The sequence below is a fragment of the Micromesistius poutassou genome, assembly GCF_964030765.1.
Source record: "Micromesistius poutassou genome assembly, chromosome: 1".
NCBI classification, from domain to species: Eukaryota; Metazoa; Chordata; class Actinopteri; order Gadiformes; family Gadidae; genus Micromesistius; species Micromesistius poutassou.
The window spans coordinates 7,504,344-7,529,335 of NC_140271.1; the positions used below are offsets into that span (position 1 = coordinate 7,504,344).

Here is a 24,992-nt window from a genome sequence, read left to right on the forward strand (position 1 = left end):
TGTATCCACTGTTCATGAGCTCTTCTTCAATTCTAAACACTCAATTACACATAAATGGACCGGCTGATTCCTTGCTTACGGAAAAAAAAATTTTAAACAAGATGAATGAAAATTGACTTTCAATGGTCTTTAATGAATTTCTGCATTGGGACTGATAACATACAAATCCTTTAATCAACCATTTTAAAACTGATGAGCTGGTATACTGTTTGGCTTACCAGCAGAAATCATTATTGAACCAAACCCAAAATGTGTCTCGAGGACACACTTTAGGACGCAGAATATAACATTATTTTTAAAGTAGAAAAAACAATCTATGATATTTTGGTTTAATGTGTTTATGTTTATATCATTGTGACGATCCATGGCAAGGGCTCTAGGCATTTGTTTTCATCCCTGGACAAAATCATCAGCATCATAGAGATACCAACCCAATGTCTTTGTATTACAAACTTTGACAATCCAATGCAATGTAAACATTATTCCTTCCCTGTAGCAGCACTGACATCAGACATCATACAAGTACAACAATATAAATCCAAACTGACATAAATATACAAAATTAGAATCACCACTGAATAAAGCCCTAGTGAAAATAAGAAATAACAACTTAGAAACTGAAGTTAAAATCGTTGGCACACTTAAATCCAGCCTTTCAAAGTTCAGAGGTCAGAGACACTGGCAGTCAGCCAGAAAAGTTAAGTTTTTCCAGGACAAACACAGATTTAAGTTCAGCTAGTCCCTGTGTCATGTCCTTGTAACGTATCCTCAGCGGAGCCTCCGACGGCTTAATCTCTGCCAGTGAGGACAACACCACGGCAACCACTACACTATAATGGTGACCGTAACCATGGAAACAACCTCAAGCACCCTACTCCTGCTCCACCCTAATCCAAAGAAAGAACCATTATGGGGTTGTTTAAAAACAAAAACAAAAGTCCACCCCACCCATTCCTGTGTCTGAGATCTAGTGCATTTCAATTTGAACACCTTAACCAGTAAATACTGGTTGATTGTTTCGAAAAACTTAAACAGAAACTAAAGCGCCCAGACGCAGACAACCATCTAAACAACCAAACTCAGTCCAACGGGAAGTCACAGAAGTGTCGCCGTGCCTCCCAGGCTGCCCGATACAGGGACAGGAAGTCATTGTAACGCGGCGCGCAGCCCAACCAGGCTTCCCCAAAGTGTTCAGATCCGGTGAACAAGAACTCCCCGGCACCCGTCTTCACATGGCACTGCAGCGGCACGCGGACCCGCCCACACCAGGTGGCGCCGGGGGCTGTGGATCCCCCCACGACGGTGGCAGTGACCGCTTCCTGCATAAAGACGCCACTACGTTGCCGGTAGACTCTTCTCCCCGACACCTCCACCGATGACGTCTGCCGCTCTGGGTCATGCGACACACTTTTGATGAAGCCCCGAATTACTGGAAAGAACCAAAGAACAGAGGCACATAAACATACATCTCTAAAAACTTACAAGGGAGCCATACAACTTACGAGGGATCCATACTACCCAGCGATTATGTAGCTTATTGGTAACTAACTGCTTATTAATATTAAGTTATGTTTCTGATAGCTCATCTATAGACTTAAAGGTGTATTCATCAGCATTTAAAGGTGTTCAAACCATTAAACCAACCAATTTTTCGGGGGTTTGAATTGATAAGCTTTGCACTCAATGCTGGTATTTTGATGAGTGTGTATATAACCGCAACTCCTATCCTGTATTTAAAAGGCAGCAAATAAGGTTGCATTGCTGCTTATATCGGATGACTATTGAAGATGTAGGGTGAAGTATTGTGTCTTGGTTGAATATATACCCACCAAAGTCACCGTTGCAGATGGCCATTAGGAGCTCTGTGTCATTGCAAGGCTGGCATGAGTCTGTTGGAGGCGGAAAATAATCAACAAGATAAAACTAACAGGGTTTCATACAACATTATCAAATCTATAGAAGACTGATTGTCACACAGACAGACAGTTGGAGGAACCCAGTTCACTCCAATATCTCTGTGTGTCTCCTTCATCTTCAAATGTGGAAATGTGTCCTGCTCACTGCTCTACGAACAGTCTAGGATCTAAAGAATTGGTTAATCCTGACCCAAATGATGCTCTCCTTTTGTTCCAGCCTTAACCTAGAGACCCAGTGCCAGAGTGGAGAATGTGAAGGTCAATTAGTCATATTCTACCCTGTCACTCTGTCAATGCTGAGAAACGACCAGACAGACAGAAAAACAAAGTGGAAGAGGGCATCTGGCTGTAATCACTGAGACATGCAAGCAAGCTTAAATGCCAACACGCATAAACAATGATGGGGAATTTGGAGAATCTGTTCAATATTTGCCATTGAGGGCCTCTGTGGTTGGGAAATGGGCAGTGATCACCATATTCAAATAGTCTGTGTGAAGTCATGGTGATGACTCCTAACAAGGTCGGCCATCATCTGCTAAAGTTTAACCGAGATTGGATCAGACGATCTACGGATCTGTTGTCACGGTGCAGCCAAACACCACAGAAACCATAAAAAAAATAACATTAAATAATATCAATGTTTCATTCCATTATGAAGATAATTATTCTGAATCCTCATCTTAACAACGGAATGATTATTTAAGAAATGAGGATTGTCCCAAAAAGTAGAATGTATTATTTTTGGGGGTATTTTTTAATTTGGCCTATCCATAAACGAACAAAAAAAATCATATAGGGTTGCATAATGCATATAGGGTTTACTTACTTTGCTTCGCATTCTGGCTTAGGATCGGAGACATATTCTTATTCCAGATCAGCTCGTATCTGAAGCCCTCCGTGCGTCGCCTGAGGTTCCTCTGCGGGTGGACCTGGATGTATATGGCGGGTTGCTGAGATCCATCTGCCCGATAACAGAACACCTGCTCCGGGCGTCCTGCATCCGTGATCAGCAGCTCCAGAACTCCGGCACGCTCAACGTACACGCTTGCTTGGCGAAAACCTCGAAAGGGTTTGATGCACACGGTGGTGTGGTTGGCGTAGGACAGGTTGGGCTCCAGAACCACCCTTAGGGCCTGGCCCGGGTGAACCCAGGCCACGGAGCCCTCGGTGCAGCGCAACCGAACTTGAAGCACGGTTCTGGAGTCGTTATCTCGCGTCAGATCGCTAAGGAACGCAAAAAGCGCATTAGGCTAAGTGTTAGGCCTATAGGTCTATTTGAGATCAGGTTTATATTTTATTATAACAGAGTATGGAATTTGAATGAAAATCCTATAGCCTGAATATTTGTACACGGATGTTAAATTAAGATAATATCCTAATCGTTTAATAACCAATTTATTGAAAGAATTTATCCTTACCTTCCAGACCAATCGCACAAACCGGCGGCACAATGCCACAAATGAAGACCCAGTATTAAAGTAAATAAACTCTCTCTTGACGACATCTCAGAATAACTACAAAATAGACTTGAAGAAAGGTTAAATACATGACTTGGGAAATACAAGTTCGTTTGCAACAAGTATAAACGTGAGCAGCAGCTGACTGAATAGTGGGTGTCGTGGGACTCGACTAAAGGCACACCCTCTCTCCCTCTCTCTTGTGTTATTTGAAAGGCCTCTTTACCATCCGTAGCCTACCACTCATTGTGCAGAACGGCACACCCTACGAGATTTTAGGAGGCAATTTGCTTGTGATTGGTTAGTCTGTAGAAGAGGCTGTCCACCAGTGATTGATGGTTAAACCAAAAAAGGGGAGCATAACTTTTAAACCACAACAATGATTTAACATAAGGCCTAAACGTTCTTGAGCGCCTGTAATAGATAACCCTATAACGGGACGGTCCATCTCAAAATGTTTCTCTCTTGGTTTTCTCTTAAAACAGTTTTGCAGAAAAGTGGATGCCCTATACATATAAAACCAAGGGGCTCAAGTCTCAAGTATATAGGCATAGGTCTACTAATCTTTCAGTAGGCCTATTAGCTATTATAATATATTAGGCCTATTAACCGCCTTATTTAAAACAATTCAATACAATTCATTGTTTGGTTTGTGGCGACCTCTGGTGGTGACGATATTCCCAACGATGTGATGTCCATTGTATTTCCTGTCTCGTTGAAAGACAGGAAAACCATTTAATGTTGTAAATTAATTTGGCGGTCTCATGGGAAAATGAATGTGTTTCTACGAGTTTTCGGGCGGAAGTAGCCTATAACTCAGACAAGAGGATAAGTCAGACAGATGTTTGCTCAGGTGGATAATACATCTTGAATGTCAAATGTGGAGCAAATGTGGCACAAATCTTAAACTTACTTGGCAACGTCTCTATAAATAATCCAGGAGATATGGCTCGCATTTTAAAACGTTGACTATGCCGCCTCCGTATAGTCGCTCAACTGTGGAATCACGTGACACCACCATTCTTCCCATCGCGAGGGGGCCTATGAATGGAGTCTTTGTCCATGAAATGAAACAGTCCTTCAGTGGCCCTCGACATAAATCCCTTATCTACCGGAGCTTAGGTACTGTATGCCTACATTTAAACATATACTTGTCATACTGCAATATTTACGTTGGCCTATCAGATATTGTCAGATGTTATATTATGTAGGCTATAAAATATCTAAAGTCCAGTTTATAGACCATCCCTACCCTTCACTGGACTAGGCTGAATTTGTTTTATCTTCATAAAACCCCTGCAACAATTAGGCCGACTGTATTAAAAACTAATTATAGGCTTGTGTAAAAAGCAAAATATTGTAAACCGTGAATAGGCCTAAACATCTAGGTTAAGAGGTTAGGCCTATGCCTGCATGACCTCAGGCATGATAAACTGTGGGAACATCAAAGACCGCGGGAAGATATTTATCAAATAAACCAGAAACTCGGGTGAGATTCACCTGTCTGGGGAAAATATTGCTTCGCAGAGGTTAAGGTTGAGAGCCAAATATGTTCTCATTTGTTTCGACATGGTCCTAACAGTGATGGAATGAACAAAGTAAGGTAAAGGGAGTTTGATGGGTCCAAACTTGAGTTGAAAGATTTACCCTATGGGCCCAACGCACTACAGTTCGATTTAACCATCTACATGTATTATGATAAGACAGTTACCGTATAAGTCACAGGGAAAGTTTAGACTAAATTCAACCGATTTTTGATATATTCACTGAGACAACAACCTATTTTATCACTGGTCCGCAACATTTTTTTCCCAAGAGAAATAGCTCCTGGTTTTCGGTTTTATAGTGTTTGATGACTCCTTCATTGTTTGACCGACAGCTTGTCCTCTGTGACTTTCATGCCTAAAATGTTTAATAATGAATATCACCTCAATAGAACGAAATTAACAGTTAACATATTCCATTTATTCTGGGATCAATAGGCCTACATTTAATTATATTGGCTGATCTACAAAATTACGCGGAAAAACCAACCGCGAGTTCTAAGTAGGCTATAGTAGACTATGAATTGGAGAAAGTATATGTTCCATTGAGACCCAATTGATCGACGTTTTTTGGAATACGTCTCCAGAATGAAGATAACCAGTGTTTATATTTTTTGGATAGCATATCACATGCATTCATTTGGCACACACGAAACAATTCAAATGTCAAATAACCACAGCATAGCATTGATTTAAAATGACAGGACATCGGATTGATTAGGCGACATGTTTTATGTATTCCATGTATTTGTTTTTTGCATAATCATGACAGTCCTACACCATGTCGGTGAAGGGCTATGCCACCATATTGTGCATTTTCCTTTAGAAAAATAGCATATGACAGATATAAATAGCCTACATTTTGAAAATGAAAAACTGAGCACATTCAAATTAATACAAATTGTCCTTTTATTAGGCAAGGTATTAAATATTTAATGTGTAGGCTATACAAGTTAGTGTAGGCTACATAGAAAAATATATTGATAGAGTAGAATTGATAGTATATCTTCTCAAATAAATGTTTATGAGCCTACTAGGCCTAGGCTACTACGTGTGGACCCAGATAACAAAAACAGTTCATCTTCTATTTTTGAAAAAGCCTTTGTCAGTAGCGCTCTCTTTGATGGTGACTGTCAATAGGTTTGTGGTGACGTCTGTCACTATCACGTTGTCGAACTTGGTGATCCACGGACCCCACAGCTCGACGGATTTTCCCTCGCGAGACTCCGGCGGTTTAACAGGGACGGGACTTCTTTCCCTGGCCAATGAAAACTCCAGAGACCGGTGGTTGTGCGTTTTAACCAAGTGCTTCATTTTGGACTGAGGAAAATGTGTCCTGCTTGAGTTACTAGCGCCGTGGCTTCCATGGTTGGCCTTGTGCTGATCTCCGAGCTCTGGGATTATTAATCCTCTATTCAGGCCTACCGCTTGTTTTTGCACAAGTGCGGACCTCGGTGTAATAGTCGTTTTTTCTTGAAACTTCCTCGTCAACTGCAGAAGACCGTTATCGGGCGCCTCTCTGCGGTGATGGAGATCTCTCGGTGGATTAGACAGGCCGTGGAACACCTGCTCTTCCAACCTGCTCCGCTTGGCAGATTCTACAGGCGCCTCGAGGTCTTCGCCGATCTGCACCTTCTTCTTGGGTTTACGACCTCTTTTTTTAGGGACATGGGCCAATTCCGGCCCTCCTGTGAAAGGAAGCAGTGGCTGAAGGTGCCTGGACCTTTTCTCTGGCTCGTGCGACGTATGGTGTAGGCCTACACTCGCCCCTCTATTGACGGTGCTCGGTGGAAATATTGTGGGGACGACAGCCCTCAGACCCTCGCGAGCTCGCGGTGTTATAACCGGCTCTGGAATGGGATAGGACACTTGAATCCCCCGGTACGGCTCTCTCCTGAATTCATACGGCTTAATTTTGGCTTTGGCCTGGAGACAGAAAAGAAAACCTACTAATGTAATCATTGGTCCTATAGTGCAATAGTCATGTAGTCCTAATTGTTTGAAGACAGAAACATGGTAAAATGAAACAATAAGTTACATGCGACTGGGGTGCGGTGCAGCTACATTTAGCCTGCCCTATCAACTCTGAATTACACTTCAGAAAAAAAAATGTGATCAAGACAGAATAGGATTAGAAAATGTAAAAGAATGATGAGATTATAATTTTGGTTAGCGCTTCAACGGTTATGACTAACGGCAATAGGTAGACAAATATGCTTTAGGTGAAAGGGTTCAAACTGGTTCGCTTCGCAAATCAGTCTAAAAGTAAAACGCTTAATGACAACAAATAAACATAATTATGCACCTCATGATCAAGTACGCCAGGTCATTTCAGTACAAGAATCGCTCCCGTTATAGGCTTAGATATATAGCCTACGGCTGTTTTTTGGGGGCAATTAGCGATACGGGCTGTCAAATGCTGTCATTAACAACCACTCACCTTCAATAAAAAAGTCTCGGGTTTGGGGCCTCTCTTTTTTGGCCCAAATAGTTCCCTTTCCCGTTCCCTAATGAACAGAGGATGTGTTAATATAAATCATGTTATTAAATGTGAATTCTCCAGAGCGGCCTAGTAGTCTGGTGCTGTCAAACCTCACCTCTCCTCGAAGGCTGCGAAGAGGCGTGCGTCCAGAATGTTTTCCTCGGGTTCCCAAGTGCTGTACCTGTTCAAAACAATAACCACACATCACAATCCCCTATTTACCCACCGCCGGAGACGTAGCTTACTGAGCTCGTGATGACACAGACATGCAGCAAACACCACGGTTATTATGCCACTACGTAGCGGACACGGACGTGCGTGTAAACTTAGCCATGATTGCTATTGCTAGTGTGGATTTGATAGAGGCTCTATCCAAAATGGGCTAAACAGCTAGCATCCACCGTCAACGGTGTCGCACACAACACAACACACGTGTCTAAACACTAGACATTGTTAAACACGCGAAGCGAAGCGGATTGACAACTATACGTATAAAGAAATAATAAGCTACAGTCCTTAAGACGCTGCAGTTGTCGGATCGACCAGGCAGCAACGCTGTCTGTAGCCTGTAGCCTGTACTCACTTTTGAGACCAACCCTTCCATTTCACCAGATATTCCCAGCGACCCTGCGAAATGATCAGTGGACTGGTTATTCAAATGCACACGCGATCCACTGACATTGCTGCTGCACAAACAACTGCTTGCGCAACGAAGAGGAAATAAAAGCCCGTGTGGACGAAGTGCATATGCAGGCGAATAGCGTTTTACCCGTCTGATACGCCGTTTCGTGATGGACTCGGCGGCGAACACGCTTTCTCCAACAGCAGACAGCTCCATTGGTTTTAGAACGTGTGAACCCTTGTTTATTTTTCCAGCAATATTCCCCTCTCTCTGGTGTCCGCTCTTCGATGTTTAATTCCGCACATCCCATAATACGCAATCTGTGTGAGACGTCATCACGTCTTTTTCTGTTGCCAGGCACCGCAGTCAGTAGGAGCGAGCCTGGTGTGTGAGTACATTGGCTCAGCTGTTGCTACGTGCTATGAAGTCGCTGCGCGGGGGGAGGAGTCCGGCTGGGCTCTGGCGCATGTACAGGAATGTCTCTGGCAGAGAGAAATAACCTTAAAGTGCAGCCCCTCTAAATCAAACGGTGGTCAACCTCGCATAAAAAAAAAAAATGCGTAGCAAGCTCAAAGGTGATGATAGAAGCCTGTGTTTATTGAAAGTAAGTAGTCTGATTTGGAATTGTAAAATAGTGTTTCACCGAAGGCTATTTATTGTGGTTTTAATAAGTTGATGGCGCAGTATAGTTTTGCACATTGACTTAAAATGACGCGGCAGATATGCCATAAACGTTTTTTTTTACCTACATTATCACATTGGCACATGAACACACGTCTATATTTCAGTAGCCTATTTCAGTTGTTAGAAATGTAGACTTTAGAAGGACTAGAAGGTTTAATTCTAATTTAATTCGCCAATAGCTCAAGGAGTAGAATGGATTTTCAATTACTATAGGCTAAGCGTAGTCGTATGGCCGATAAGCACCTTTTATAAACCTAGTCTGTTCTATGGACAGAGAGATAAGCCTTATAAGGGTTAGGACTATTGACAAAGTCCAGTAGATTAGTATAACCTAAAATACACAAACGGTGTGTTGTCCGTCCTTAATGTTAACCGCTCAACAATTGCATTCATGTTTAGGAGATGGACATCGATTTAGTATGAAATCCAAGCGCAACGCGAATAAGCAACCACAACCTGTTATTTATATTCGAATACTGTATTCGGATGTTCTGTCGATCCTGCCTCAAACTGACCTCTTTGAATATACAACTTTCCCTTCAAACTACTATAAGTCTTGTTATTTGAAATGTAAATATATTCGTGTTTCAACGGCTTAATATATTGATGAATGTAGGCTATTTAATTTGAATTCTTTCTCGTTTTTTCCCGTCTCTGAAATTCGTAGGGAAAATTATTATGTAGGGAAAATTCAAAAATACTATGCACGATACAAAAAAAGTATATTTTATAGTTAGGAAATATTGCATTATATATATATATTATAAGTAGTAGGCTAGCTATAATTAGTAGCCTTCTAGTAGCCTATTCTTATTCTTATTATTCATGAATTAAACTGAAACATATAATCCTCGTTTGATTTTATTGCATGGCAGAAAATATGGTTCCGTCACAACCGGCTTTTGATTTTCGTAATGTTGTTGTTATTGATGGTTAATCATTCATATTATTATTATCAATATAATTAGTAGTGGTATGAGTAGTATGCCTAGTAGGCTAGTATAGTATTAATAGAAGTAGGCTAGTAGTCGTTTGTAGTTTTGTCTATAGGCCTATAAGACACATGTTGTCTACCCCTGTACTGTATCTTGCCATAATCGCCCTTAATTAGACCTCGGCCTATATTGTTCCGCTGATTGCCTGATTATTAAACTAACGTGGTGACAACATTGATAGTTTGTAGTTTACTCTCTAAATGTTTTTTGTAGTAGGCTAAAATAGATTAAATAAAGAACATAAAAACAATATAAAACGGAGTCGTATCGATAATTTGCCTAATTATAGCCTAATAATAATAATAGTAACAATGCAAATAATAATAATGATGATGATATTAGTATTACTAGCCTACTACTAGGCCTACTACTAATACTACTACTACTAACAATAATAATAATAATAATAATAATTATTATTATTATTATTATAATAATGTTTATTATTATCATCATCGTGAATTATCATAATTAAAGTCGATAATGCAACAACGGATAATAGCCTACTCGTAAATAAATATTAGGCCTAGGCTACATGTTTTTTTTCAGTTCATGTTCGGTTATTGATATGCTATAGGCCTAGTAGCATATTCATCGGTCCTAAATTTATAAGTAATTGTATCGCTATACATATAAAATGACATAGGCCTATAGGATAGGCCTATGTAAATGGAAATTAATTGCTCTATGGCAACTAGAACGCAAGTAGCAATGCTTTAAATCTGATCACGTCTTCTTTTAAATGAGAGTTCAACAGACAATGATAGCCTATGCCGGATAATATTGCCTATATACTTACTTACCTATATCGACATTTCTAATAATGTAGGCTACGCATAAATACGTAGGGCGGGTGTGCCACGAACAAAAGATGCGTTGTGGTTGCAGCCGAAATATCAACCTCCATTTTGATACAGTCAGAGCTCGAGATCGACATTTCCTGTCGGTGCTGCTAGGAGTAAAAGGCTTGATGTTACACATATAAATCTGTCATGTGTGATCGTACTAGAGATACTAAATGGCTCGTAATCGCTTTAGTTCGGTATCGGCTATACAATTTGGTTTATAAGCCCGAGAGAAGCGCCGCAATGGCGCCAGGCAGGGCGAGCCTCTCTGTTATTGGCTCGCGTGTCTCTGGGCAACTGCAGGCAGCTCCGCGCGCTCTCACATATTTCACTACATTCTACTAAAGGGGCGCAGCAAGCAAACTAAATGATCGCGCACGGCAAAACGTGCACATTGACGGGCTACTACAAATAGGCCTGCCTGCCTATTGCTTGTGCGAGCACTAATCAGCAATATTGTTAAAATTCCATACGAAATCGTGCTGTTTCACAGGCATTTCAATTCTACTAAATATAGCATATAGGCCTATATATATTAATCCGGACGTAATGACGATATAATTGCTTTATAGTTATTGATCAAAGACGCGCCTAGCAGTGCGGTTATACTTTTTTATCACATTGATTTAGCAGGCCTATATACGTCACCAACCCAAACCCATTTCATTAGGGTATATCAATTAGCCATTTTGTTCGAAAAGGCATTAGGCCTACCTGGTTAAATGTATTAACACTTTGTCGATGTTGGCCTACATGTCCAATGTTAACAATTTGGGCTATTTATCCATATAGTGCAAATCATTTGTGCATTTGTGAATATGCGCATTTGTGGAAGTGACGCTTTGTCTCACCTTGTTCTAATAGTGTCATGATTAAGCTATTCGGGCTACGTTTTAATCTTCCATCTCCTCTGCCTTTAGCCTCTTCCTCTTGCGTGAAACAAAAAAAGTAACTATTTGTGTTTCAGTTGGCTACTTATAGGCTATGCCTATTAGGCCTACGTTTTGAGCAATCGTTTTTAGAGCCAATGACATAGGGGTCGACTGAAGTTCCCTCACGGTGACACTAAAGGCTATAAATTATATTCTGTTGTATCCTGTTCGGTTCTTTATTTATTGTTATGTTCTAATCTACTATTTTATAAAATTAGGGCATATCTATAGTTTAAAACCTATCCAAGAAAATTGTGCTGTAGGCTATTAAATTGGGTAATCAGCTCCCTCTTTTATTGAAGAAAATCTTAGTTTGGTGTAACGAAAAGCAGGCCAAGAGATTATTTAGATTGGTTAGCTGAGCTGTCCATTCAGTGTCTATTTAAAGTGAAATATATAGCGCTTAGGCCTACATAAGCTAAACCTCTTGCATGACAGTCAATTTTTAGGCCTATCATTTTTAAGGTGTTGTTTTGCTGTTAGTCAAAATGTGCCGCACTGGGATTCGGTCTATGACTTGATTTGTGGAGATTATTAGGATAGTTCTTAACTCTTTAAGGTGTTTGAGCATATTGCGTGTAGGCTGCTCATACCACTATAGGCCTACTGCGTTATGTTACGCGCCCATTTCCTCAAGCCCCTTCGCATTCGTTAATGAAGCGGGAGGAGAAAATGGCTGTCGCTATACTTTCCACTGTAGCCTACTAGACACAGGACCCAAATGGCAGACTATAGCCATACGTTTAACAGTCAGTAAAATTTTTGGATTGCAATCCGACTGCAAGCGATCAAACCAGCCAACGGTAATAGAGCTATTGGTAAGCGAAATGTAGAGCGTAGCCTATCTTCCAGGTAGTTTGAACATATCTGTCCTACAGATAGGCTAGATGTCATCAGCTTATTTATGTTAGGCCTATTTACCTCACTTCTAAAAAAAAATACCCCTAGCCGATTAATGATTTGAATACCTAGGCCTACGTTAACCGCGAAGAACATTCCAGCGATCTGATCCTTTAGGCGAGGCTGAAAGAAAGACCATAAATTGATCACGCCAAATCAACAAATATGCCTACACTAAAGTAATATAATGTCTCTCTTATATTGAAAACACCAGATAGGTGGATGGACCTGTAGACCTACATTACGGGAAAAAAAACTATCAACATATGCTTCATCAAGCCCAGTCGATAGAAAAGTAAATATCCAGTAATCTCTCCACAATAACAGCTATTCAGAGTATTTATTGGAAATGTATAGGCCTATGTTCTTTCTTACTTACTTTCTTGTCAAGCCCTGTTATCTCTGCATTCATTAACTTACAGTTTCCCATTCATTCACTTCATTTTCAAGGTAAGGTTGGCAGAATTCTTCGATAACCAGCTCCCCTGGGAAAGGTTGCCCAGACGCACACGCGCGCGCGCACACACACACACACACACACACACACACACACACACACACACACACACACACACACACACACACACACACACACACACACACACACACTTGTGGATTATCTAAATGAAACATTTACGGATCCTAACTATCTGTTCAGCTGGGAAGACCGTTTGTAAAAAAATATTTTACGTGGTCACGTGGGCCTCGTTTGATTAATTAAAGGATACAAATACTCTTTATGGTAAAAACAACTCAATATCAACATCTGGTGTGACCCTCTGCTCTCTATCACCGAGCCATTAGGCCTACGAACGCGGACCTGGAGTCATTAACGCGCTGGAATTGAATTGTCTTACGTTAAGTGTGTACATTCCTAAATGGTCAAAACACGTTTGAAAACAAGAGTGACTTTCTGATCATCCAAGTAGCTGGTCCAGTAAGACCTGTGTAACCTACATAGGGGCATTTGTCGGGTTGTGGTAGGCCTATAGTGCAACACGATATGTTGTAGACTATTAAATTCCGATTTGAGCTATTCCATCATCTCTTAGGACAACAGAGATTACTAGCGACGGTGCAGGTCTATGTTTCATGTAGATATAGACCGGACAACAAGAACGAAAGCACACACAATGCGGTCGCAATTATACATAACTTTATGAGGAAATGCTAATGAAGTCGAGTCATTGCATGCGGAACACATAGTAAAACATTCCTAGCCTGCCCGATCAGCATGACAGTTTCACATAAAGTCAACAAAGGGTTATTTATCTTGCTTTATTGTTAAACATATTATCCAGTAAACTGTGTCAACAGCATTTAATCCACCTATCCCCTACGGAACATACTTTGTGACAATCATTTTGGACTTTGAACCAAGTGCAAGAAAGAATAAAGAAAACAAAGCAGGAAACAGGACAATCAGCTCGTTAGAATCAGATGCAATAATCTGACGTGGAGAACTACTGCAAAGTTTAGCCAACAAATGAAATGTCAATAAATATAAGCATTCCTTCTTCATATTATAGATTTTTAGTATGCTTAAAAGCTTTGCATTAAATGTGCATGGAAGGCAATTTAGTCTCAAACTAGTTTTCTAAGATGAAAGTATTATGATGTAATTCTCAACAACATAATCAAAATTGCCTGCACTTATTGGATTCAACAGGAACTCAAAACCAGTCTCATATTTTACATTTTACCTGTACAAAATACTACTGATGACTAGTAACCCTGGTAGCTTTATGCAAAACAGACAGAAGATGAGACGAATGTCTTTGAATATCTATTTAAGTTATCGACTGTAGCCTAGAATTACCATATATTCTGGGGTCCACAGTAACCTTGTACAAAAAAAATTAAAAGGATATGGTTGGTACATGGAACTTGGATTCAATAGTACTCTTTATATTATTCTTTCTCCAATTGATTACTGACCTTTGAAGGTATATATTTAACTAAATGAATGTCACAACCGATAAAAAGTGCAATATAGCAATAGAGAGCCACACATTTTGGACAGGCCCGTTGCTGAATCCTGGGGCAAAAATGTCAGACAATTTGTGGGAAATACATTTAGTTTAACTCTGTATCTGTCCATTCAAAATCCTTGATGTTAGCCCTGAAGGTGTTTGCTATATCTTATGCAGAGATGGACAAACAATGCAATGTAAAGATACAAAAGGGTTATATTGTTGCCCAGGGTGCCAGAAACACCTCTCCCACACTTTTGGGCTTTCAGTAACTCTAAACTACTTGTCTGAAAGCATGACGTAAGCAAAATGGGCCAAGCAACTGAAGGACACAACCAGGTACAAGGCTGTACCCAGAGCAGATTGTAAAGCAACAAACTATACTTTAAACGGATGGAGATGATCTATTTCTCCATAAAAATAAAATGCTGTAAAAATGAACATAAGCACAAGTGAATGCAATTAAGTGCTTTCTTTTGTTGATCTTCGATCGCTGTACACATAACAAGTCACTCCCTTGTTCTTGTCCGGAACCAAAATATCTCATATTATTAGATACAAAATATTTAATAAACCTTCCTAAATCTCAGGTTGTATGTTTGGTACCAGTATGAAACAAGTATACAAAGTATTACAAAGGTACTTTCGCATTTCAGATATATTGATATTTTTGTGGACACATAAAAATCCACCTGAACGCAGTCACTCAAAACCCCAAGTGTACTTTCTTAACCACACAGAGGAGTTCAGTATAAAATAGTTTAAGAAACATATTCAATTTGAATGATAAATAATAAATTCCCTTATTTACAAAAAAATGTTTTTTCTTTTTTACATATGCACATATTGACAGGGCCAGAAAATGTAACTATAACTTCCATTTGGGGGGAAAAGAAGCACATTGATTAGAAAGAAACGTATTCCTTAAACGTGACTGTGAGACTGTTTGTCGTAATGTCAGTGATGACAATATTTCCCATGAAAGGCGATATTTTCGTAACAGTCTCTTCCTTGGGCAGCTCTGCAGAACTCTCTTTCTGGTCTGGCACCATCAGCACCAAACTTTGACCGATAGGCTCAGGAACGGGTTCAGGTTCCGGCTCTGGTTGGACTTTGGGCTCGGGCTGTTGCGTCTTGGTCTTTGGACAGCTTAGATCCATAGGCTGCTCTTGGCTGTCCGAATCTCCAATGTCACCCTCGCTAGCATCTCTGCGACGTGAGCCGCTACAGTGGAGGTCCATGGGTTTGTCTTGAGGCGGGGTTGCATCCACTACGCTGGGGGTGCTAAAGCTCCTTGAGCTCTGGAACACCTTAGAAACGCACCTTTCCTCCATGGGCTCTGAGAGTTTACGTTTGCGGTCGGCCGAAAACGTGGGGATCCTGATATGGTCAATGTCCGTACGACTCAGCATATTTGTGTCCATAGTCCAGGAGGTTTGGGGCGAGCTCGCCGTTAGCTGCAAGGGTAAGTCGTCCGGCAAATCGGCCTGCCCACGAGCTACCTCCGTGTTGTATTCCTCTGCGGTGCTGGGCGAAGGCTTTGAGAAATGCCTCTCTTTTGGGCAACACTTCTTGGGGTGGTCAGCTGCAGGGGGCGAGCGTCCGTCACAGATCTCTTTGGGTACACCGTTCTCTGGGTGCAAGGGCTCCCCTGTTTTGGTTTTGTGCGATGGATTGCTCGGCGACGACTTGGCATGCAGGGCTTTCTCCTCGCTCGACGGTTCTCCCTGTTTACCCTTAGACCCGTGAGCCTTGTGACCGTCCATGTACTTGCTCATAACGATGACGATGCGTCCATTCTTATCTTTGTTCTTGATTATCTTCATTTTGCTACCACCACTGGTCGGGGCCGCAGTATCTTTAGATTGGGGCTTGAGGGAACACCCATCCTCCTCCTTGCCGTCCGCTACCTTGGTGTTAACCACTGGTTTCCGTACCTCAACTGCAAGCTCCTTGACCTTGCTCAAGCACCCTGTGTCTTTGTCACGCACCCATTTCTGCTGCAGTGCCAGCGGCAGGTTCCAGCCGGGGTTGGCCTGTTTACCGGCAGGCTCTTGAACTTTGACCACCTCCTTCAGTCTGGAGGCCGGTGCGTCGTACATGTTGGGGTCAGGCTCATAATGGTGATGCTTCTTGCTGTTCAGCTGGTAGATCAACTTCTTCTTGCCATTTGGCAGTTGGTCAGGAGGGGCTTCCTGGCTGTTGGGCTGGTATTGATGGTGCTTCTTGCTGTTCAGCTGGTACTGCTGAGGTTGGGAGCGGGGCGTCTGGAGGACATCTGTCATGGGGCAGCTCTCGCCATCCTGGGAAGTCTCCTCAAAACCCGTGGGAACGTTGGATCGCCGGGCAAAGGAAGGAACCTGGGGATGAGAGAAAACACAAAGTTGATGGTAAGCTGCTGCCCAAGATATCTCACCACTTAAACGACGTAAATGTATTTTTTATATGTCTTTTTTTGTCAAAGCAATTGAATGGTGATTGACGATTATTGACGAGGCTGGAGCTGTGGAAAAAAGGATAGACTACTACCCTTCAAATTTGTCACACACAGAACACGCCAGACAAGTTGCAATCCTCTTTACCTAATTGATTTCAGTTGTACTTTGTCTAAATGGTTTAGTGCAGCAAGCTAAAGAACCAACTTCTGCATAAAAGCTGTATAAAATAATAGTTTCAATGCATAAAATATGTATTCATAGACTAATACAAAGCAACTGAAGACACAAGAAAGTGGTTATATTATAGTGGTATTGAACCCCCCCCCCCCCCACACACACACACACCTCACTCCCCCTACTGGCTGTCCCTGTGAGCCATCACAGGGGCACTGTGGTGGAACCATAAAGCTGCTCAGGCTATGACCCAGGGTCACTGAAGTGCCACTAGACATGTCATGCTTTAGCCCTGATGCCTGGCCACATGTGAGGCAGGCAGAGAGGTGATTCTCCACAACACAGCAATGCTACGGATGGCTCTCTCAAAAAATACATAATCACGTTTGGCTTAGGATGCAGTCTTGTCAAGTCCAGTCCTAAGGTAGCCCAGAGGATGACTATGTTATTTTGCAAGTGTGTGCTTTGTATTACTATTAAAGCAAATAGTTTTTAGATGATGTGAGAGAATCTTATTTTTAATACATAACAATGAATAGAAATAAGATAACTAAACACTGTTCTTTCTTTGAATGTGTTTCATATGGGACAAAAGGAACAGTCTATAACACAAGGCATTCAAATTAAAAAGAGGAAGCAGTTGTTCCGCCCCCCTCAACCCCCCCCACACTGTTATTTAGCATTTCTCATAATGAGCACATTGCAATAAAATGTGTGTAGTCAACCAACACTCCCATAACCTTGGGCAACAAAACTGAACCTATTCTGTCTGTATATTTATATTTTTGTCCTTGATGTCAATCTAAATAAAAAACAATCACAACTACAGTTAATCAAAATTCACATGAGATTCTGCCATATCTGCCCCTCAAAAAATTCCAGTTTAAGGACATAGTGTGTCTATGAATATGGTATAATTGGTATTACCTGCAGTAAAATATGTTTTGGTTTAGGCCCACGCTTGCGATACCCCATCAGTTGCTCTTGCCTCTCTCTGTGAAAAAGAAGCAAAAATGTTTTAATGCAATGCTAAACATGATCGCATTTAGAAATATTTAAACATTGAAAAACAACATTATATATATCATCAGATCTGTAGAGCTAACAAAAAATGTATCATTTCAAACATACCATAGTCGCCAAGAAAATACACCAGCCTTGAAAATGAAAGATTATTTGACCTCTAATGCAGGTTTTTATTCCCATTCAAGGTTGAAAAAGGAATTTTGATTTGAAGGACTAATGAAGGCCCACATGTGACCTGATGCAAGGCATTGTGGGACTTATTTGCATAGCTCTCTCCATTGTAATTGGCCCATTCCAAACTCTCATTATGGGGGAGAAATTCAATTAGTGGTAGGACAGGGAGGGATCTCTACTTTTCCTTTCAGACAGCCCCTCTTCTGTGCTCCACCTTTCATATCGCTCCCATTTCTACTTCCAGTCACATTCAAATCCCAATTAAAGGTACGCTTGAAGTGGGACAAAAGAAGGGCCAGGCGTTTGTCACACAGGAGTGGGCGGTGGAAACATACACACACACACACACACACACACACATTCACAAAAACCTGCTTTTGTAACAACAAATACCAACATACTCCAAAGATAAGATGATTAACATCCCGCTAAGCTGCCTCAAGCCCCTTGTTGAGTCATTTCTTATTGACACCAAGGCCACCAAGAAGGAAAGGGGGGGGGGTTATTCTGGCCACAACTGGGCCGACTTATTAACCTGTCTGGGTGAAGTATGGTTCCCTGATAATAATCCTCCCGACTCATCAATAGCTCGTAAATAACCAACAGTAATAGGTGTCCCGGGTGAAGCGTGCAAAGCCTGATAGACGCGGAGAATCGCTATATCAGATCTCACACAGATTGAACACAAACAACCACTCCGATCACAATGGGCAAAACATGAGCGATTTCACAGAAGGGAACAGCCAATGGGGCGACCCCCTATTTACAGAAGATTTGGCAATTACAGCCTTCCCCTCTCCCCGTCCGCTACCCTCCCCCATGCCTTTGGGGAGCTGTGCAAAGTCCACACACACAAATACACACGCACACACACAGAGCAGAGCACTCCTCCATGACCGCAGTGCTACCTCCCACCCCACCCCCAGCCCCCCTCCCCAAAACGCACGTGCAGGCAGTCTGCTGTGGGAATAGGGAATACGGGGGCAGTGCACTGGAAATGTTAGCGAACACTGGATGTCAATGAGATTTTTTTTCTTCTCCCAAACCCTGATGTCTGCTGGGAGGGTGGTCTCCTGGGCCCCCTATAGACTGTGTAGCGTTGTAGTCTACCACCGCAGAGATAATGTGCAGGGCTTATTCAGCATATCCATTAAACAGCAATATAAAGTATGTGTTGTGACTTAGCGGTGTTAGGGACAATTCAACTGACACCAATTTGACCCTTAAATTTCCATCGTTTTGGATAGCTAATTGCTAATAACTGTATTATTGTTTTGAATGTGGAATTTAGAGTGTTATTGTCCACATGTGTGACATTTGGTTATAGTAGCCTTAAAAAAACTAATAATGTATGATTCTAATAGTACACTAATCGTGTGTATTCTGCCACTCCATAACCATTCCGTAACTCACAACTAGCTATGCAACCATTGTCGAGGGAATATCCATTGCGTTGATGGATCTCAACAGCGTTACTACGTGGCCCCGCCCCCCATGCCCATATAAGGCCATGGCAGAACTACGCTCAGCTGCCATGTCCAAAGTCTCACCTGCTTTGGAACGCGACGAGTAGGCGCGGGTCAAGGATGTTTTCCTCGGGTTCCCACGTGTTGTATCTGTAAAAATATGGAAAATATAAATATACGTGTTTAACAATGCTTATTTGGAGCTTATACGCGCTTGTCTGTTCTAGATAGGCTGTCGGGCAGGCCCACGTAATTAGGCTACTATAGCTTATTTTGACCCTTAGCGCACGAGGTGGAATGGTCAGGTGCGCGTGGACTCCATATTTATGTAGGGTAATATGCATATATGTAATGGACTGCCTCTTCAAAATATCGGATGTTGGAGATGATGCTCACAAAATGAGCATCAAATGGCTGCTACATCCTAGCTCTGCACACACACGATGGGCACGTCCCGAGTAGGCTACACTGCACGGACGAACGTAAGAAAATGTCAAATTGAGTCTGCTACGCTCCAAACGGCATAGAAACAAGTGTCTTGTAGCATCGAGTTCTACAGTCGGCCATTTTAGCACTACTGTCTCACAAATTCGCTGGCAGGGCAGAAATAATTAAAACAGGATTACATGGCTGTGTCTACCCCCTTCCCTCGCATAAATTAGTGAAGGCATCCGTGGATACACTGAAACGCATACCAACCGCTCTTTCCAGCCAAAACACCAGTGCGCGCACAACCTCCATGATAGGCGTTAAGACCATAGCATAACTGCTGCAAAATATAACAGCATTCCCCTTTAAAAACAGCGTCTACTTGTTACGAGTGTAATATTGGCATATAGTATATTAAGACTTACTTCGGAGACCAACCTCGCCACTTGACCAGGTACTCTATTTTGCCCTATGGGGGGAGGGCAAGAAAAAATTGTAAGGCTTATTCATAGCAAAACAAAAATCCAAACGGATCGCGCTTAATGTTTCGCGCCGTCAACATACCTTGCGAATGCGCTTCTTTTCGATTCCTTCTACCGCAAAGACGTGCTCTCCGGCCGCAGGTAGCTCCATTCTCGTTCGAATCCGGCTGCAGCGAACGGAGAGTGAAATGTTGGCTACGTTCTGTCGATGCCTTCACTCGATGCGTTCACAGGCTTGGTAGTTTTCCAGTTACTATAAGACCCCGCTGTATTCCCTCCTCCTCTCCTCTTCTCTCTGCCTCGCTTTTCGCCCGCTCTTTCTGCCTCTCTCTCTCCGTGTCACACACACACACACACACACACACACACACACATACAGACTGTAGCCTCACTCTTTCGCACACTCCGGGTGCTCCTGGCTGCAAGCAGAAAGACACTCACTGTAACTGCTGCACGGAGTCGCTCAGCGCAAAAGGTTCAGTGGGGCGCGTGACGTCAGCACGAGGGGGGAGGTGAAAACATAGCACATCCTTGCTGGTCACTGTTGGACAGCGGGGTTCGACTGGACGGAGTAACCGCTGGAAATGTAAAATCCATTTGTAGGCAATTATAACGGCAGTGTTCAGTGTAACTGCAAATAAATGCATACAGACGTTACGGTCTCATCTAAATAGACACTGCTATGCTAAACCCCTTGATGTTGCAAATGTAGCCACATTATAATTCTCAAGTTTCAACACAATTGTAAAAACTTTTTTTTTTATGTAGGTTATCGCTAGGGAAGCTAATGCAAATATGTTAAGGGGTAACATAGTGATCTGGTCTATTTGCTTAGCAATTTAGCCTTCATTAGACCACCGCCTCATAGTAATTTATAGGCTACTAAAAGTTTAGATGTAGACATACATAGGCCTGACATGATTGTAATATTTAGGCAACGAGCACAATCACGTTTGTAGGAACTACTTCAGCTTTTTAATTTGGATATTTTCTTCCAGACCGGTTGAGATGTGACACCAGTTACAAAGCCAGCGGACCAGAACGTAATTGACACCATCCCTGGACACTTTACGCTTGAAACAAATAAATATAATATTTGCGTTACACCCTTGTGGGTGTCTCCTTTTCCCTGCTATGTAACCCCCTTGAGCACCACTGCTCGAAATGTGTATAGCGGGGAGCTTATGTCGGCCTGGTAGCATAACCTCGCAATGCAAATATAGGTCACACATCCTGAAACAAGTGTCCTCCGGGCGCCTTCAACTGAAATCATTCTGTTGTGCAGTAGCCTCGGCTACTCACCTGCGGTAACGTTTTAATGGGAAATGTAGGTTAACTGCCAGAGTATAAAGTATACTGTTAAGGCAAAGACTACAATAATGTATGCTATTAAACCAATATATTGACTGGGTTTACCAGCACAGGTGCTTTGCTCGGCTCTCATTACAAAAACAGTCCTTTATCTAAATATGAGCACCGACGAGCCATACGTGTGGTAGCCTAATTATGTTCATCAATGGTTTATCCAATAGGCCTATTTTCAGACAACCACGCAGACAACACCGATTTGCGCCCACCATTTGTGTCTGTTCACATTAATTTGTCCTTAAAATGCCCTTGAACTGAAGCTGTTGAAAATGAAAAAGCGTATGTCGTCAATCCAACATAGGCTACAAAAACGATAATGAAATGATAAACAGAAATTCAGCAACAGAAGGGTTAAAGAGAAGCCTTTTGCAGCGCGGCAGCCGCCAGCCTATCGTACGCAGGCACGATCTATCGCAGCCACTCCATATATGGTAATAACCATAAACTAGGCACGTTTCGCACTAATATTGCCGATTTCCTGACTTTGGGTCTCAATATCGCTACAGGACCAAGTAATGCCTCTCCCGTGTCCAATAGGGACGATAAATCGCCATTTCCTAGCGTTATTCCCGCTTTTCATTTTGCCCTTCAACCACGGTCACACAGCGTATACGCCATGCCTCCCTAGCAACAGCATGGAAGAGACCAGAGATATAATTTAGCTCCAAAATCAAGCCCGTGATTAAATGTCATAGGATAGTTGGCTCCCGAGGCATCCGCCTCTCAATTTCATCCTCGATAGATATTTAGATATGATAACCACACATCTATTTGAAAGTCTTAATGGGCCATTTATATGAGCAGGTTATATTCTCTGTCGGTGCCACGCAGATATAACCAGGTGAAATATTGTTGTTGAATTCTTTTGAAAGAAATCCTAAAATGCATATAGCAATGCCTCCGACACCACAGTTTATTATAATGTGTAGGATTTGTAACGCATCGCGTGTGTGTGTGTGTGTGTGTGTGTGTGTGTGTGTGTGTGTGTGTGTGTGTGTGTGTGTGTGTGTGTGTGTGTGTGTGTGTGTGTGTGTGTGTGTGTGTGTGTGTGTGTGTGTGTGTGTGCGCTACACCTTTGGAACTTAAAATAATTGCCTTAGCCATATTGGGTCGCAAACCAATAAACTGTGAATATATTAACATCACTGCTGATCCTACAAACTTTTGAGTTGTAAAAATTGTAGAGTCTCATATAAGCAGTAGCCTAGATGTGTCGGGTCTAATTTTCTAGTTCCCATTTTTTACAAGACATTCAGTGTTTTATAAAGAGTTATGAAGCGATCCTCTGTGACACACAACACGTTATCTCGGGGAAACATGTAGACGTCACAAACCAAACGCGAGCAGTCGGTTTAACTTCTCATCTTGTCACCTACCTAGATTTTTCCATTCGTTTTTGCCAACTCATTTATTTCGGATGAAGAGGGACGTTTCCGGTTCATTAGACCTTAGCACCCAGAACACAGGTGCGCTTAACACCCTCAGATCCGCGGCTAAGGGGTGATTTTAAAAGGCGCAGTGCAATTCTCACGGAGACCAAACTCTTTCCATCGGCCGGACGGAACACCACTGCGATGCGAAAGGTTTAAACAAAGTAGGCTATATGCTACATTAAGGATAAATGTGCAAGGCTTCGGGGAATATAGAATAGCAAGGTTTTTTTAAAGCTTGTATTTTGACGAATCGATCCGGCGTGCTTTGCAATAATTAATCTGTTAGAGTAGCCCCGATTTATTAATCAATCAGATGTAGCCTCCAGAATTTACTTCATGCTGCTGCATCCAGCTCCCCGAGATAGATAAGGAGACCCCTCGTTTTTAACTGTCACTTGTCTATCTCTATAAATCCCTTCGGCCTAGGGCTTTTTTACGGAAAGAAACGTTTGTCTCGCGGTGGTGGGTGAAGGTCAAATAGTTGGGCTATCTAAATACCTACTAAAAATACACATGTGACACTAAGGAGGCGTGTGTAGGCCTACACATCCTTTACCGAAACGACAGTAATGTGCGTCTGTTTTTATGGCCGTTATTCAAACGAAAACCTGTGACTCGGGTGCTGCTTGTACAAAGAAAACATCAAAACGGAACATTGTGACTCTGTTAAGTCAAATGTTATGCATGCCTGGTCATATTTGACCCGTGTGTGTCTATGCAGCTCGTGCTCGGCGGGCCTTACTGGACGTGCGATAGCCAAGTTGATTAATGATGATTTCGCGCGGGCGACTCTAGTCGAGGGCTTGTTATAAACGATAAAGATGTGGCTGCGTGACGGACTGGATGGCAATAGAGCCACGTCGGGTTAAGCCTGTTGTTTTAGTCGTTCTTTATTGAATCAAACCTCTGTCTTTGTTTTTACTAGTTTTAACTTATTTAACGCTGTGTCTCTCATGGGCACTGCCCCAGTTGGCTCTTATTATCTGGAGGCCTCGACGGCCGTCCACCTACGGTTGCATCAGGAGAAGGATGAAAAAAATGAATGAATGAATGAAATTACAATACGTTTTGCGGAATTTAGGCTGCAGAGGGATACAAGAATTTAGATATATATATAAATAATGTTTGAATCAAAATTATAACAGGGGGAATCCCAAATTTATCGAGAGGACCTTCTACCAGCACCCACGTTTTAGTGGGCGATCATCACAGCTGTCAAACACAATGAGTTAGGAAGATGGATATGAATAAATATCTATCTATATACACCTCTTGCAACCTAATTTTGTTGCTATATTTATATATGTAGTACATTTAATGTTTTCCATAATGGCTTAGTAGCCTATACAAAAGCACCAATCAACGGCTGGTGTCAAATTACACTTCATTCAGGTGTTTACTTACCCCCCCTCCCCCCACACACCTCTGTCTGTCATGCCCCTGACATATGTTTAATTATGTTAATTGAAACAAATGAAAGCCATTAGGAAGCCATTCGTCTTGGTGCGAGGCGTCCACCAATTTTTAATGTGCTACGGAGGGGCTGTGGGGGGGGGGGGGGGGGGGGGGGGGGGGTTGGAGGTGGGGTGCAGCAGGAAATTCCTCCTCCAGTCTTCATTGTCACGGCCATTGTTGCAGCGCCAGCCATGGGG

General features: G+C 42.1%; 3 protein-coding genes across 3 annotated transcripts; all 3 read right to left on the reverse strand.

The window, feature by feature from the left end:
- Window positions 1-1,079: 1,079 nt before the first annotated feature.
- Window positions 1,080-3,420, reverse strand: LOC311345302 (meteorin-like protein; the record flags this gene model as incomplete). Its single annotated transcript, XM_084469661.1, has 4 exons — window positions 1,080-1,429; window positions 1,830-1,889; window positions 2,743-3,140; window positions 3,335-3,420. 4 exons carry the CDS (start codon window positions 3,418-3,420, stop codon window positions 1,080-1,082), a joined length of 894 nt encoding a protein of 297 aa, XP_084325787.1.
- A 2,224-nt stretch (window positions 3,421-5,644) lies between these two features.
- cbx8a (chromobox homolog 8a (Pc class homolog, Drosophila)) lies at window positions 5,645-8,355 on the reverse strand. Its single transcript, XM_084488610.1, has 5 exons — window positions 8,169-8,355; window positions 7,983-8,026; window positions 7,515-7,580; window positions 7,358-7,424; window positions 5,645-6,843 (listed from the first exon to the last, which is right to left on the reverse strand). The coding sequence occupies exons 1-5, from the start codon at window positions 8,235-8,237 to the stop codon at window positions 5,995-5,997; spliced, it is 1,095 nt and encodes a 364-aa protein (XP_084344736.1). The 5' UTR covers window positions 8,238-8,355; the 3' UTR covers window positions 5,645-5,994.
- Window positions 8,356-13,678: 5,323 nt separating this feature from the next.
- Window positions 13,679-20,948, reverse strand: cbx4 (chromobox homolog 4 (Pc class homolog, Drosophila)). Its single transcript, XM_084488542.1, has 5 exons — window positions 20,622-20,948; window positions 20,483-20,526; window positions 19,713-19,778; window positions 17,890-17,956; window positions 13,679-16,710 (listed from the first exon to the last, which is right to left on the reverse strand). The coding sequence occupies exons 1-5, from the start codon at window positions 20,688-20,690 to the stop codon at window positions 15,256-15,258; spliced, it is 1,701 nt and encodes a 566-aa protein (XP_084344668.1). The 5' UTR covers window positions 20,691-20,948; the 3' UTR covers window positions 13,679-15,255.
- Window positions 20,949-24,992: the final 4,044 nt, after the last annotated feature.

Coding starts and splice junctions, on each gene's coding strand:
- cbx4 (XM_084488542.1), bottom strand. CDS start 20,690: ATGGAGCTACCTGCGGCCGGAGAGCACGTCTTTGCGGTAGAAGGAATC. Junction 19,779..20,482: donor TGGCGAGGTTGGTCTCCGAA/GTAAGTCTTAAT, acceptor ATATTTTTACAG/ATACAACACGTGGGAACCCG. Junction 17,957..19,712: donor CTCGTCGCGTTCCAAAGCAG/GTGAGACTTTGG, acceptor TCTTTTTCACAG/AGAGAGGCAAGAGCAACTGA.
- cbx8a (XM_084488610.1), bottom strand. CDS start 8,237: ATGGAGCTGTCTGCTGTTGGAGAAAGCGTGTTCGCCGCCGAGTCCATC. Junction 7,581..7,982: donor TGGAAGGGTTGGTCTCAAAA/GTGAGTACAGGC, acceptor TGTTTTGAACAG/GTACAGCACTTGGGAACCCG. Junction 6,844..7,357: donor CCGAGACTTTTTTATTGAAG/GTGAGTGGTTGT, acceptor TTCTGTCTCCAG/GCCAAAGCCAAAATTAAGCC.